The sequence below is a fragment of the Natator depressus genome, chromosome 6 (assembly GCF_965152275.1).
Source record: "Natator depressus isolate rNatDep1 chromosome 6, rNatDep2.hap1, whole genome shotgun sequence".
In the NCBI taxonomy this organism is placed as follows: Eukaryota; Metazoa; Chordata; order Testudines; family Cheloniidae; genus Natator; species Natator depressus.
The window spans coordinates 124,436,890-124,448,883 of record NC_134239.1 but is presented as its reverse complement, the minus strand read 5'-3'; the positions used below and the strand labels follow the sequence as shown (position 1 = coordinate 124,448,883).

The following is an 11,994-nucleotide window of genomic DNA, read 5'->3' as shown; positions in this document are numbered from 1 at the left end:
TCTACACTAAACAAGATGGACTTTACCTCCTGGGCAGTATGGGTAAACTGCAGTTATTCCATAGAGATGTGATCTCTGCTCTGGAAGATACTCATCGGTAAGGAAGCCATTGTCTTTATTCACAGCTATAACACCGTCCCTATGAACAAAAGTGAGAAATCCTTTAGTCTCCCACAGAAATAAATCCTCTTTCAATCTTCAGAATAAATTATAATGGTTCCTTGTGTCTTAAATTCTGACCATCTGCATAACACAGGCCCGAGAACCTCACCCAGTAACTGCATCAAGCCAGTTTGTTGTCCTAATGTTATTTTAATCAGCACAGGGCAGAATCACTAAGGGAACTTTCAAAGGCAGTGGTATTACCTCCCAAATGTCTGTCATTAAAAATTTGGAAAGGACATACACGTTTAAACTGAAAATAATGGAATGAGGTTGGGAGTGGTTCCTTGTTGCCACTACAAGGGTTTTTTGGAGTGGGTGGAAGAAACAGGAAGAGGGCCTTAGGTATGGGGCATGTTTCCCATTTGGAAATGGGAGTCTCAAGATTTTTCCTAACACCAAGAATGTCATATAAAAATGTAGCTGTGGCCCTATTCATACTTTTTTTGCACTGATAATGTGAAAGCTGGGGTAGGTGCTTTTAATACAAAGCACATATTCCATTTGGGCCTCCATTGAAAGGACTACTAAGCCAAACTGGCTTGAAGAATATGGGGTTGATTTTGCAGTCTATTTGACGCAAATGGTTTCTGTAAAAATGACTAACTTGTATATTAGTTAAAATTCAGTTGAAAACCCCTGCCTATAGTACCAAGGCAACTTGGAAAACAAGAACCTGATATTCTAGTGAGTTAACATCATTCAGTGTAGGCTGAACAATTGCGATGGAACAGAAAACTTCCCAAACCATGCCATAACTGTTACTCTCAGAATAGGCTGGCATTTTGCCTTTTAAATAGTTAGGTGACCATCCAGGGTGTAATAGTTACTAGCCTACCTTCTCCAGTCAGTGTGATAAAAGTGATTGGCATAACTAACAATGCTGAAGGGGTAGTTGAGGTTATTCTGAATGACACGCCTTTGTGTTCCGTCTGGTAACGTGCACTCCAGCTTTTTGGTACCTTTTACAAATAAAACATTTAATCAGGCAAGAAATAGTGTATTTTCCATGGAATTCTACTCAAGCTAGAAGTTGATAATAATTAGAACAGTCCTGATCAATAAACTTGTATCCTAGGTCCCTTCCTTCTAAAGAATGTGAAAATCCACATAATTCAGGAGGACTAGAATTTTGGTTTTCTAGGGTGTTTTCTTTACCCTAGAGGAATTAGAATCATAAAATATCAGGGTTGAAAGGGACCTCAGGAGGTCATCCTGTCCAACCCCCAAAATTAAATCATCCCAGCCAGGGCTTTGTCAAGCCTGACCTTAAAAACCTCAAAAGAAGGAGATTCCACCACCTCCCTAGGTAACGCATTCCAGTGTTTCACCACCCTCCTAGTGAAAAAGTTTGTCCCGATATCCAACCTAAATCTCCCCCACTGCAACTTGAGACCATTACTCCTTGTTCTGTCATCTGCTACCACTGAGAACAGTCTAGATCCATCCTCTTTGGAACCCCCTTTCAGGTAGTTGAAAGCAGCTATCAAATCCCCCCTCATTCTTCTCTTCCGCAGACTAAACAATCCCAGTTCCCTCAGCCTCTCCTCATAAGTCATATGTTCCAGTCCCCTAATCATTTTTGTTGCCCTCCACTGGACATTTTCCAATTTTTCCACATCCTTCTTGTAGTGTGGGGCCCAAAACTGGACACAGTACTCCAGATGAGGCCTCACCGATGTCAAATTGATTCTATACTGGGAGTATAGTGACAAATGGCATTCCCAGTTTGACTGGGTACATATGCATGCACCTCTACTCAATCCACTATAGGGATGTAAAGGAAATACATATATACTTGTTCATAAGCTGAATTTTTTTGGTTAAAAAGTGAAGCATTAAAGAGAAGGGGTTGGCTTATTGATGGGTCTACACCAAAATTTGACGATTTTAAGCTCTATTGAATATCTAATACATTGTTGTTTTGCTTACCTGGAGCGTTCACAGGCACAGAGCCCCTCAGCTCCCAGTGGCTGCGGTTCGCTGTTCCCAGCCATAGGAGTTGTGGGATATGGTGGCCAGCATGTTCCTCGGCCCGCAGCTCCCATTGGCTGGGAATGGCAAACCGCGGCCACTGGGAGCTGAGGGGCTCCGTGCCTGCGAATGTTCGAGGTAAACAAAATGTCCTGACCCGCTAGCAGCCTACCCTGATGGGCCGGGAGCCAAAGTTTGCCAACCCCTGAAATGAAAGGTTCATACAGTTTTTGCCATTTTTACCTATCCATCTTGGGGGGTTCGGCTTATAAACAAACGGGCTAATGAACAAGTATATAGGGTACTTTATTTTTGTCTGTGCGCCTGTGTACAGAGGCTCAGTTCTTCAATCTGTGCCATATATACAGTATTCACTGAAAGACCCATTTAGACTCTAAACTCGGTCCTAAACATGTCTCAGTACAAAATGCATCTACACATGCATTCTCCTTAGATGCTGTATAGGTACAGAAAATGTCCATCTGTGTATAGCAGCCAATACGTTCTTGTGATGAGGAACGAGCTGTTGTGTGTTAAATGTTACAATTCCACATTAATATTCATGACAGTCAAAACAGCATGCAAAAGAACTGTGGAGAAATCTATAAAGGGGCATCCCAATTTTAGAAGTTAAATTATTTCACCTTTCCTTTAAAAATAAAAATCTATCTACGCTGAGTTTCTACATTCTACTGCTTGAAGTTGGAAGCCTTTGTTCTGTATACAGCCCTCTGCCGGTGGCTCTAAAGCTGGTCTGCCCTACGCCCACTTAACCTGTGAAGACATCCACACTTTATTCACATACATAATCCTAATGCGTGGTAGAGGAATATCGTCCACAATCTTTTAGCTGACAGAGGCCAGCTAACACACTTACACAGCCTCAGCAAGACCATATTATTCAGTAGGACATTTTCAGAAGTCAGTAAAGTATTTTTTGCCTTTTCAATCTAAAATTTGTCATGTTTAGACAGGCAATGTGTGAAAAAAGTCTACTGTGTTTGTTATGGGGGGATGATGGGAGGTGAGGAAGCATAAGGAGAATTTTTATAGCTGTGCTTTGTTTCCAGTATGTTTCAATCTGTATTAGCTTAAGTTACCTGCGTCTGCCCAGCAAATCAGTTTGGAGAAAGGGTCAAAAGTCAAACCATTTGGTAAGCCAATGTCCTTATTCACCAGAATCCTCCTGTTAGCTCCATCTACGGTTGAGGTTTCAATTTTAGGTGCTTCACGATTCCAGTCAGTCCAGTAAAGGTTGCTGTGAGGGAACCAATTAACAAACCTCAGTCAGGATGCACAGTGGGTGAACCAATTTAAAAAAAAAACAAAAACAGAATTTGCAATAACTATCAGAAAAGTCCCAGACCTCTCAGTCTGCTTTCTGGAACAGATCGTTAGCTGATTTGAAAGTCCGTAAAAGGAAAGCTGAACAAGCTCCAGAATGTTTTTTTACAACCAATCATTTGCAATGATTAGATTAAAGATATTCTTCTGTGATTAGGGCCAGTCCCATTAACTTTCTAGATAGCAACTGTACATACATGGGGGGTTATAACAATCGTCATAAAACCTGTGTTCCAAATTTGCACAAGATTCAAACCTTTCAATAATATTTTAAATCTGAACACAGAATATAATTGGCAAATTTAGCCAAATACTAGATTAGTAAATAAAAGGGGACAATGCGTAGGGCAAAAGTGTTTCACGCTCTGACTGTTGAGATTTTGAGAGCTTCCTTCCTACACACCCTTAAGGAAATAACTAGCTGGAGCGTGTGCACATGAGAGAAATGTCTATCATGCCAGACAGTACCACTATTACTTGATTTGCAGCTAGGTAGCATTTACTCATATTATTTAGAGCACAGAGAGTTTTGTCTCAGGCCAGTGACTGATTAATAAATTACTGTAGGGGGCAGCATGTACACGAGGAAAATTTAGATCACTTAGCCACCGGTGCTTTTCCAGCAGGGTAGCCAGGATGCCAATGTATTTACTAGCAGGTTTCTCTAACCCTGCTCTGAGACTTGTCTACACTACAGCTTCCACTATTGCAGCAGTGCAAGTGGTGAATTATGGGTCTGACTTTTGACACTGAAAATGCGGCTCCTAGGTCCAGCATTGTAGTCAGTGGCCCTGTAGGTGAATCTCATTTCATTCCAACCCACCCTACGAACATAATGACACACAGGTCTGTGAGAAGACAGCCTTTTACAAAGCATGGGTGCTGTGCTGCCATTTACCCTCTGATTGCATCCACAGTGATTGCACGAGGATTCACAAGGTCTGCATCAAACAGAACTCGGCGCTCAGAACCATCCAAGCTTGCACGCTCAATTTTGTCCAGGCCGCTATCTGTCCAAAACATGGTTCTGCGGAAGTGGTCGATGGCGAGTCCTTCGGGACTCATCAGGCCTGGAAGGATATGCAAAGAGGAGCATGGTCAGTATATGTGCAAGGGAGTATTTCATGCTCAGACTCCCTTGGTATTTATGTACAGTAGAACATCAGGGTTACGAACACCTCGAGAATGGAGGTTGTTCGTAACTCTGAACAAAACGTTCTGGTTCTTTCAAAAATTTACAGCGGAACATGGACTTAATACAGCTTTGAAACGTTACTTTGCGGAAGAAAAATGCTGCTTTCCCTTGATTTTTTTTAGTAGTTTACATTTAACACAGCACTGTACTGTATTTGCTTTTCTTTTTTCTTCCCCCCGTCTCTGCTGCTGGCTGATTGCGTACTTCTGCTTCCAAATGAGGTGTGTGGTTGACTGGTCAGTTTATAACTCTGGTGTTGGTAACTCAGGTTCTACTGTAATACTTTACATTTTGTAATATAATGTAATTAATCCTCCCTGTACCCTGTCTGGCGGTTTACTATTATCCCTGTTGTTCCATCTTGCTCGGTAATCATAGTTCTCCTCCCCAGAATCTATCATAATTTGTGATGCCTAATTGGGAAAGCCAGGCAGATAATGGCTTGCCAAAGGTCATAGAGAGTGACCGCGTCAAAGCTGGGATTGGAGCTCAAAAATTCCTCATTCCCAGCCCCACTGTGATTCTGCTATGTTGACAACAGCTTCAATGTCTGTGTTCAAACCCGCCACATTCAATCCCAAGGAAATGGTGATTTACCTGAGTTAATAATGGTTTCAGGTTCAGCCCCTGGTTCTAAACTTGCTCGGTTAACTGTCCGACCAGCAACGTCTGTCCAATAGACCATTTTTTCTCGACAATCATAATCTAGTCCAACCACTATGGAACCCTGTAGGGATAAATATATCTATAAATTATTTTTACTTATTTTCCTCCACTGCAAAGGTCTTTACGTGGCTGCAGCTGATGGGAGGCAGAGCTGACGCAGGCAATCCTGCATGCCTGGCTCGGCGTTCTAGCCGTAGCTTGAGGTTTGTCACTTTAGTTCTGCTGGGTACAATTTGGTTAAAACGAGCAACTTTCTGCGTGCGGGAATAAGGTTGTAAGACATCAAAGTTCAAAATGGGCGGTTATATTTTAATTCAACCAGCGGGGCCAAATTCTGTGCTGCTGTAAGTGGCTGCAGCTCTACCAACTTGAGTAGCGTTTCAGCCAGCAGAGAATTTGAACCGCTCTATTTGTCTGACTTTGGTTTGGTTTGAGAGACTCAAGCTGGAAGAATGTAGAAGTGCTTCCTTCTACGCTGAAGCACTGGTGTGTTACTGTCCAGGTTTTGTTAGTTGCACGGCCTAAGGGTTTGTACTGAAATCTTTGGGAATTCTTGTTTAAGACAGATGTCCAAGCCACATGTCTGTCTCCAGCTGGGCTATAAAAAAACCTCCGGGATCAAGCAGAGACTTGTACAAGATTGTAGCCAACACATGTAATGCCCTTCAAGCTTTCAGGAGGGAATATTTCGCAAGTATATTTTCCACCAAGATATAGATTTGATAGTCATGCCCCAATTCTTAGTGTCTGTCTGCCTGTTTAACCCCTTCTGAGATATATGTGACTAAGTGGCTTGTCTCTAATGGGGGGAAGGGGAGGAGGAGGAGGAGGAGGGAGAAAAGATATAAGAGGAGAAGGGGCTGGGGAAAGGTTCAAATACTTTCTCAACGGAGTATCTGAAGCAAAAGCTCAAATGGATGTTACATCTTTGAATCATTTGTATAGTTGAGAGCAATCTCTTATTTGGCCTGAAAAGAGGTATTTACAGAGTGACGATGTGGATAGTGTCTTAAAAACAGACTGGGGCAAAGGGGAGAAAAAGGCCGCTCAGGAACATTGAGAGGAGGGAGACGAATGCTGCCCATGTTGCTGGGGCAGTGGAGGCAAGTGACTGGGAAAGAGGAGGGGCTGTGTTTCATACAGTAGGGATAACTGACTGGTTTTGCCTCCTGTTTTCTGGTCGTTGGAACCTCACCGCCTCCGAGTCCGGTTTTATTTTATCGGATGGAGAAAGAGGAGAGAGACGACAAAACTGAAAATATTATCCTGATACACAAGCCAGGCCCACTGGGTGAGGGGCTTTGTGTCCCTCTAGTGATGGCCATGCCACAGCAAGGTCGATGAGTCTACTACAGCCTTGTCTCCAAGACCTGGGTCTTGAAGCAGAAGCACATACATTCAGAGCCGGAGGTTCAGTCCCCGGCTCTGACAACACACGCAGGGCATGGCAATACAAGTGGTGGCCTGTACAGAGAACTCAACTGGGAAACCTCAAGCTCAAGCTGGCCAGGTGGAGTGCGTAAGCCATGTCCGCTTGGCGTAGTGCTCGGTCTCCTTCTGGTGGGGGCTAGGCCGCATTGCGATTGATTAGCCTGCTCCAGTTTGGGCAAGAGAGTTGGGTTTGTTTTTAAACTTAGTCAGACAATTCCCATCACCTGGCCCCTCTCCCCGGGGTACTGGTGTTACATACATATACATTACTTATACAGACAGAGCTCATCTCCCGAGGCAAAGATTCTGTATCGACTTGTCACGACAGAATACGCATCCTTTAAAGCCTGAGCTGCTGGACTCAACGCATTCTGAAGAAGATACTTTACATGCAATGAGAGCAGGGTCTTTGCCATCTCTTTCTGAAGCCTTGTGCCGTTCAGCGGTAAATAGCCTATTTGCTGTCCCTGAGCATACAGCAGGAAGGTGCCTGCAGCGGGTGGAGTCACATCAGGACGAGGAGAGGGCTGGACCGTGGGAGGAGCAAGGCTGGGGAGACCTGTCAGTCAAACACAAAGATTACATTCCTGCCTGACCTCACACAGAGAGACTTTAAGGATGCAGTGACCTCTGGAAGGGGACGATCAGCTGTTCTGAGCAGAGTTCAAGTTGGAGACGCGTGCGTGTGTGTTTGGGGGGAGGGGGGGGAACACTCTCGTTTGCCCCTCGTTCCACCACCATTTTCTTTGTCAAAACTTTGTTTTGATGGGAATTTTCCACCCAGCTCTAAGACTGCGTGTGGGGAAGTGCACGCACGCACAGAGACAATGTGGGTGAGGTCGTATCTTTTATTGGACCCCCTTCTCTTGGTGGGAGAGAGACCAGCTTTCAAGCTACACCGAGTTCTTCCTCCGGTCCCACACTTCTGAAATCTACCACACTGGAATCATTGCTAGATGGATGACAGTTCAGCTTCCTGATGATTGATTTAGGGCCTGATCCTGCACTTGGAGCGGCACAGACATCTGGATCCCATTGCAGCATCAGGACCTTAATCAGTTATATCCTCTGATCCGCAATGTCTATAGACCCTTGGCTGTGACCCAAGTGAATCTACGAGCATTAGACTAGCAGCCGTGTGACTGTTTTCCTTGCCCCAACAAGCCTTTTGTTTCATACACCATCCCCCCCAGCAAATCATTGCGTACTCACATGGAGGGGGAATGCCAGGTTGCGATCTCGTTCCTTGAACCTCTCTGCCGCTTTCATCCACGCACCAACAATACCCACTGTTGCCATGACACTGCAGCGGGTTAAAGTTGCCCAGAGCATCACACTGGGGTACGTACTGGTCTTCATGTGGCCTGCCACCGTAGTGCTCAAGAAGGCTTTGCCTCCAGCGTTCACACATCGTCTGCGGTCTCTGGGTGGGCTCTACAGCGAAGGGTAAGAGGTTCGGATGGGAGCAGGGCCAGACTCTCCTTACAACACACACAAGCCCTACGCACAGGCTCCACCTTGCAAGGCTCACCGGCGTTCCTGCACCAGGCCCATCAATGACGCTAAAAAAAGTTTAGCGCCCAAAATAATTAAAATTGACTCGAGCTTAATGGAAAATGTGCAGTCATCTGAAGTATTTTCAGGCTGGTTTATAATAGCTTTCAATGGGATGGTGTCCCTTTAAGGACTGACTCATCGCTCCCAACCCAGGTCATTCTAACCCGTACAATGCCAGCCTTGGCAATCGGTATCCATGAAAAGAGACCGTGGCATTTACTACAGTAAAGAGAAGATACATTTTGAGGACCGAAGCAGGGTCAAGTACAGGAATTGGCAATTTGACTCTGGGCTCTGGAAACCGTCTGAGCCAATGATAAGCCCTGGAGAACGGCCGACTGGTTTATACAGAACACAGTGGGAACTCTTGCTTCACCTCTAAATACTTTCCTAAGCAAAGGCTATAACCTTACGGCTAAAGAAGGGGGGTGGTTTCTGTTTGAATTATTTTCTGAACAGCTTTTGGCACCGGTTACACAACCCACTGAGCTGAGTGCAATTTGGAAATGGGGGGTGCTGATCGTAAGCTGGGCCATCCCTGATCGCGTGCCCAGAAGGGCAAAATATAACCAGCCAGCAAGCACAGTGATGGGATGGGAATGGAAGGGAGAATGGAGAAATCCCTTTTGTACCAACGCAGCTCTGACCCCAGGTGTGAGCACTGGGCATCTCACAACCTCCCTAGGAAGGGCCTTTGCCTTAGCTCAGGAACGGTACGAGAAAAGGCTCCGATTTGTGGGGCTGGGATCTCAAAGGGGAGCTGAAAACAGAAAAGGTCACTTTGATTTGGGAAGCTCCTCGGTGACCTTCTTCCTCCCGCAAAGCAGCAGGGGGCTGAGGCTCAGCACCTCAAAGGGATTTAGGTGCTTAACTTCCAGAGATTTCAATGGGAGTCAGGTGCCACAATATCCTTAAGCATCTGGGCCCGAGTGGCTTCAGCCTGCTTGGACTTCACCGGGGGGGGGGGGGGGGGGGGTTGTTCCATTATGGGACAAGCCCTGCTCCACGTACTTTGCCTTACTCAGCAGACAGATTAGTAACCCTCTCTGTTCACTCTCATCAGAGGGACCTTAATACACCTGCTGCTCTGGGCCTGATGCCGAGAGGTGTGGTGCACCCACAGCTCTAGTATATTATGACAATAGCTAGTGTGCTAGGTGCTGTATAAATACCTAGGGAGGGACCGTCCCTGCCCCAGAGAGCTTCCAATCGAAAGCGGTAAAGTGAGTTACGCAAGCTCAGAGGCAGAGCTGGAAATAGACCCTCTGGCACCTGGAGCCCAATCCAGTGCCCGGGCCCCACTGCCAGCAAATATGGAGGAGCAGGAGGGAACAGGGCTCAAAGCCTCAACATCAGCTCCTAAGCCAGGGCTCAGATCTACAGCGCCACCTCCCCCATTTCCACCCCCCGTGGGGCAGGCGGAGGTGCCCAGGGCTGGGGCTGTGCAGTACTCAGGAACGCAGGTGCATTTTACACTAGAGATGGCTGTGCACGCTGAAAAGCAGGTGTCCTTGGTACCGGTGTTACGGCCCCCGGCAGGTCTCACGGTGGCCTCAGGAGGGCGGGGCTCACTCACCCGGTGTCCTGCAGCGCGGCGGGGCGGTGCCCGGTGGGCGTCTGCTCCCAGCGATCTCCTGCCCAGCTCCGTCCACACACCAGCAAGAGCCAGTGCTGCTGTGACACTGCAGCGGCCTGTAGCGCCCCTCGGCGTCGCACTGGGGTCTGTGGAGCCCCGGGCGGGCGGAAATCCCCCCAGGCCCACGGGCGGGCTTTGGATAGAGGCGCTCCTGCTCACACGGCGTCAGGCGCTGGGCGGCTTCTGCCCGCAGGCACGCAACGGCGAGCAACCGACACAGCAACGAAAGAGGGGTGAGGCCAAGGTAAAATCAAACACTCGTGGACAGCCCCGGACAGCCGGGGCCAGGGGAGGCTAAGTCTCCCCAAACAGTCCGGCGTGACCCTGCCCATGCTCCACCGCAAGAGCCCCCTCCTGCCTCCCGCTCTTCCCCTGTGGCCCCAGCCCAGGCTGCTCCTCTGCCCACCCTTGCTCAGCCTCTCCCCCGAAGCGGGCAGGGGCTAGGGTGGGCCGGCAGCCTGGACTTGGGGTGGCTGGGGCCGGTGCTTGGGCTGGCCGGTTGGGGCCGGGGCCGGCCAGCACTCCAGGCTGGCTGGTGGGCCAGGACTCAGGGCTCCTCTGGTCGTGGTGGGGGGCTTGGGGCTCTGGCGGGGGTGGGGGGGGGAAGGGGGGGGCCTCAGTCTGAAGGGGCGGGGCTGGGGACTAGTCCTACCACCCATGTGGACAGTCGATCCCCCCCCGGCCTCTCTGAGCTTATTCTGGGCAGTGCTCCAGCATTAGGCACCTTTGCATGGGAAGCAAAAAGTACAATCCCCTTTCTATTGGTAAACTGAGACACAGAGAGGTCGGGTGATCAGCCAAGGCCGCACAGCACGTCACTGGCAGAGTCAGGACTAGACCCCATGAGTCGCAACTGCTGCTCCCTTGCTCTAACCACTTGACACCCCCCCTCCCCACCTTGCAATCCAGCTTCCTTTACTTGGCCAGATTTTGGGTATTTGTTTTCATATTGCCCCCCATGGCGAACATTGGCCAAACCAGACAGATAAGCTTTGGCCACGTACATACTCATGCTGTACATACGCCACCAAAAGGGTGGGTGCTTTGGCCGCGGCCCTGCCACCACACCCCGCTCCAGCTCATCCTCCTCCCCTGAGGGGCGAGCGGCGGACGGGGTGGTCAGGGGTGGGGGCCTTGAGGAGGGGGCCGAGCAGGGCCGGCGATGGAGTGTGGGTGGGGCTTTGAGGGGGAGGCGGCTGAATGGGGGCGGGGCCACAGTCTGGGCACGCACCGCCTCCCCCCCCAACGGAGCAGTCACACGCCTCCCACGCGAGCAGTGTTTATATGATGCTCAGCAGACGCATGGGCCAGTCCTGACATTCGTACTGCATCAGGCCTTCAGCCCGTGAGCCCTTACCGGGTGTGCAGTGGAAGCCGTCCCCTTGGTAGCCTGGTTTACAGCGGCACGAAAAGGAGCCGGGCGTGTTGTAGCACGCGGCGGCTTGGTGACATCTGCCTTCGGCGCATTCATCCACATCTGCAGTAGAGTCAGAATCTCAGGGTTGGAAGGGACCTCAGGAAGGCATCTAGTCCAGCCCCCTGCTCAAAGCAGGCCCAATCCCCAATTTTTGCCCCAGATCCCTAAATGGCCCCCTCAAGGATTGAACTCACAAGCCTGGGTTTAGCAGGCCAATGCTCAAACCACTGAGCTATCCCAGGTAGTAGTTCACAGCTGGTCTATACCACCGTGTTTAAGCCTCCCCTGCCCCACCCCAGGTGCAGGCTCAGCGGTGCCTTGGTAGAGCCCGGGTTGTCGGTTTCGCACTCACCCACCCGGGGGATGCAGCAAGCGAGGGCGTACTCCTGCTTATTCCCAGACCCAGGCTGCCGGCACAGGAGCGTGAGTGGGGGACTGACTCCCTTGCACGTCACCCTTGACCCCACAGAGCGCAACCCGCATTGAAGACCCGATTGAAACTGACCAACCCTGTTGCTATCGATTGTCCCCAGCCCAGAGCTCTGTGTCGGGAAGCAGGCCAGCGTCCCATCCCATCGGTTTCCACGGCGGCTAGGAATATAGCTACAGCCT

At 49.0% G+C, this 11,994-nt stretch overlaps 1 protein-coding gene across 1 annotated transcript in view; it reads right to left on the bottom strand.

Moving 5' to 3' along the window:
• Nucleotides 1-11,994, bottom strand: part of NID2 (nidogen 2) — a 54,557-nt gene that overhangs the window by 2,125 nt on the left and 40,438 nt on the right. Inside the window, exons 12-20 of the mRNA XM_074956518.1 lie at nt 11,323-11,442; nt 9,906-10,148; nt 7,985-8,206; nt 7,162-7,331; nt 5,273-5,402; nt 4,379-4,550; nt 3,237-3,394; nt 1,001-1,124; nt 27-139 (exon numbers count right to left, since the gene is read on the bottom strand). Coding sequence (XP_074812619.1) covers nt 27-139; nt 1,001-1,124; nt 3,237-3,394; nt 4,379-4,550; nt 5,273-5,402; nt 7,162-7,331; nt 7,985-8,206; nt 9,906-10,148; nt 11,323-11,442 — 1,452 coding nt within the window. The remainder of the gene's footprint in view (nt 1-26; nt 140-1,000; nt 1,125-3,236; nt 3,395-4,378; nt 4,551-5,272; nt 5,403-7,161; nt 7,332-7,984; nt 8,207-9,905; nt 10,149-11,322; nt 11,443-11,994) is intronic.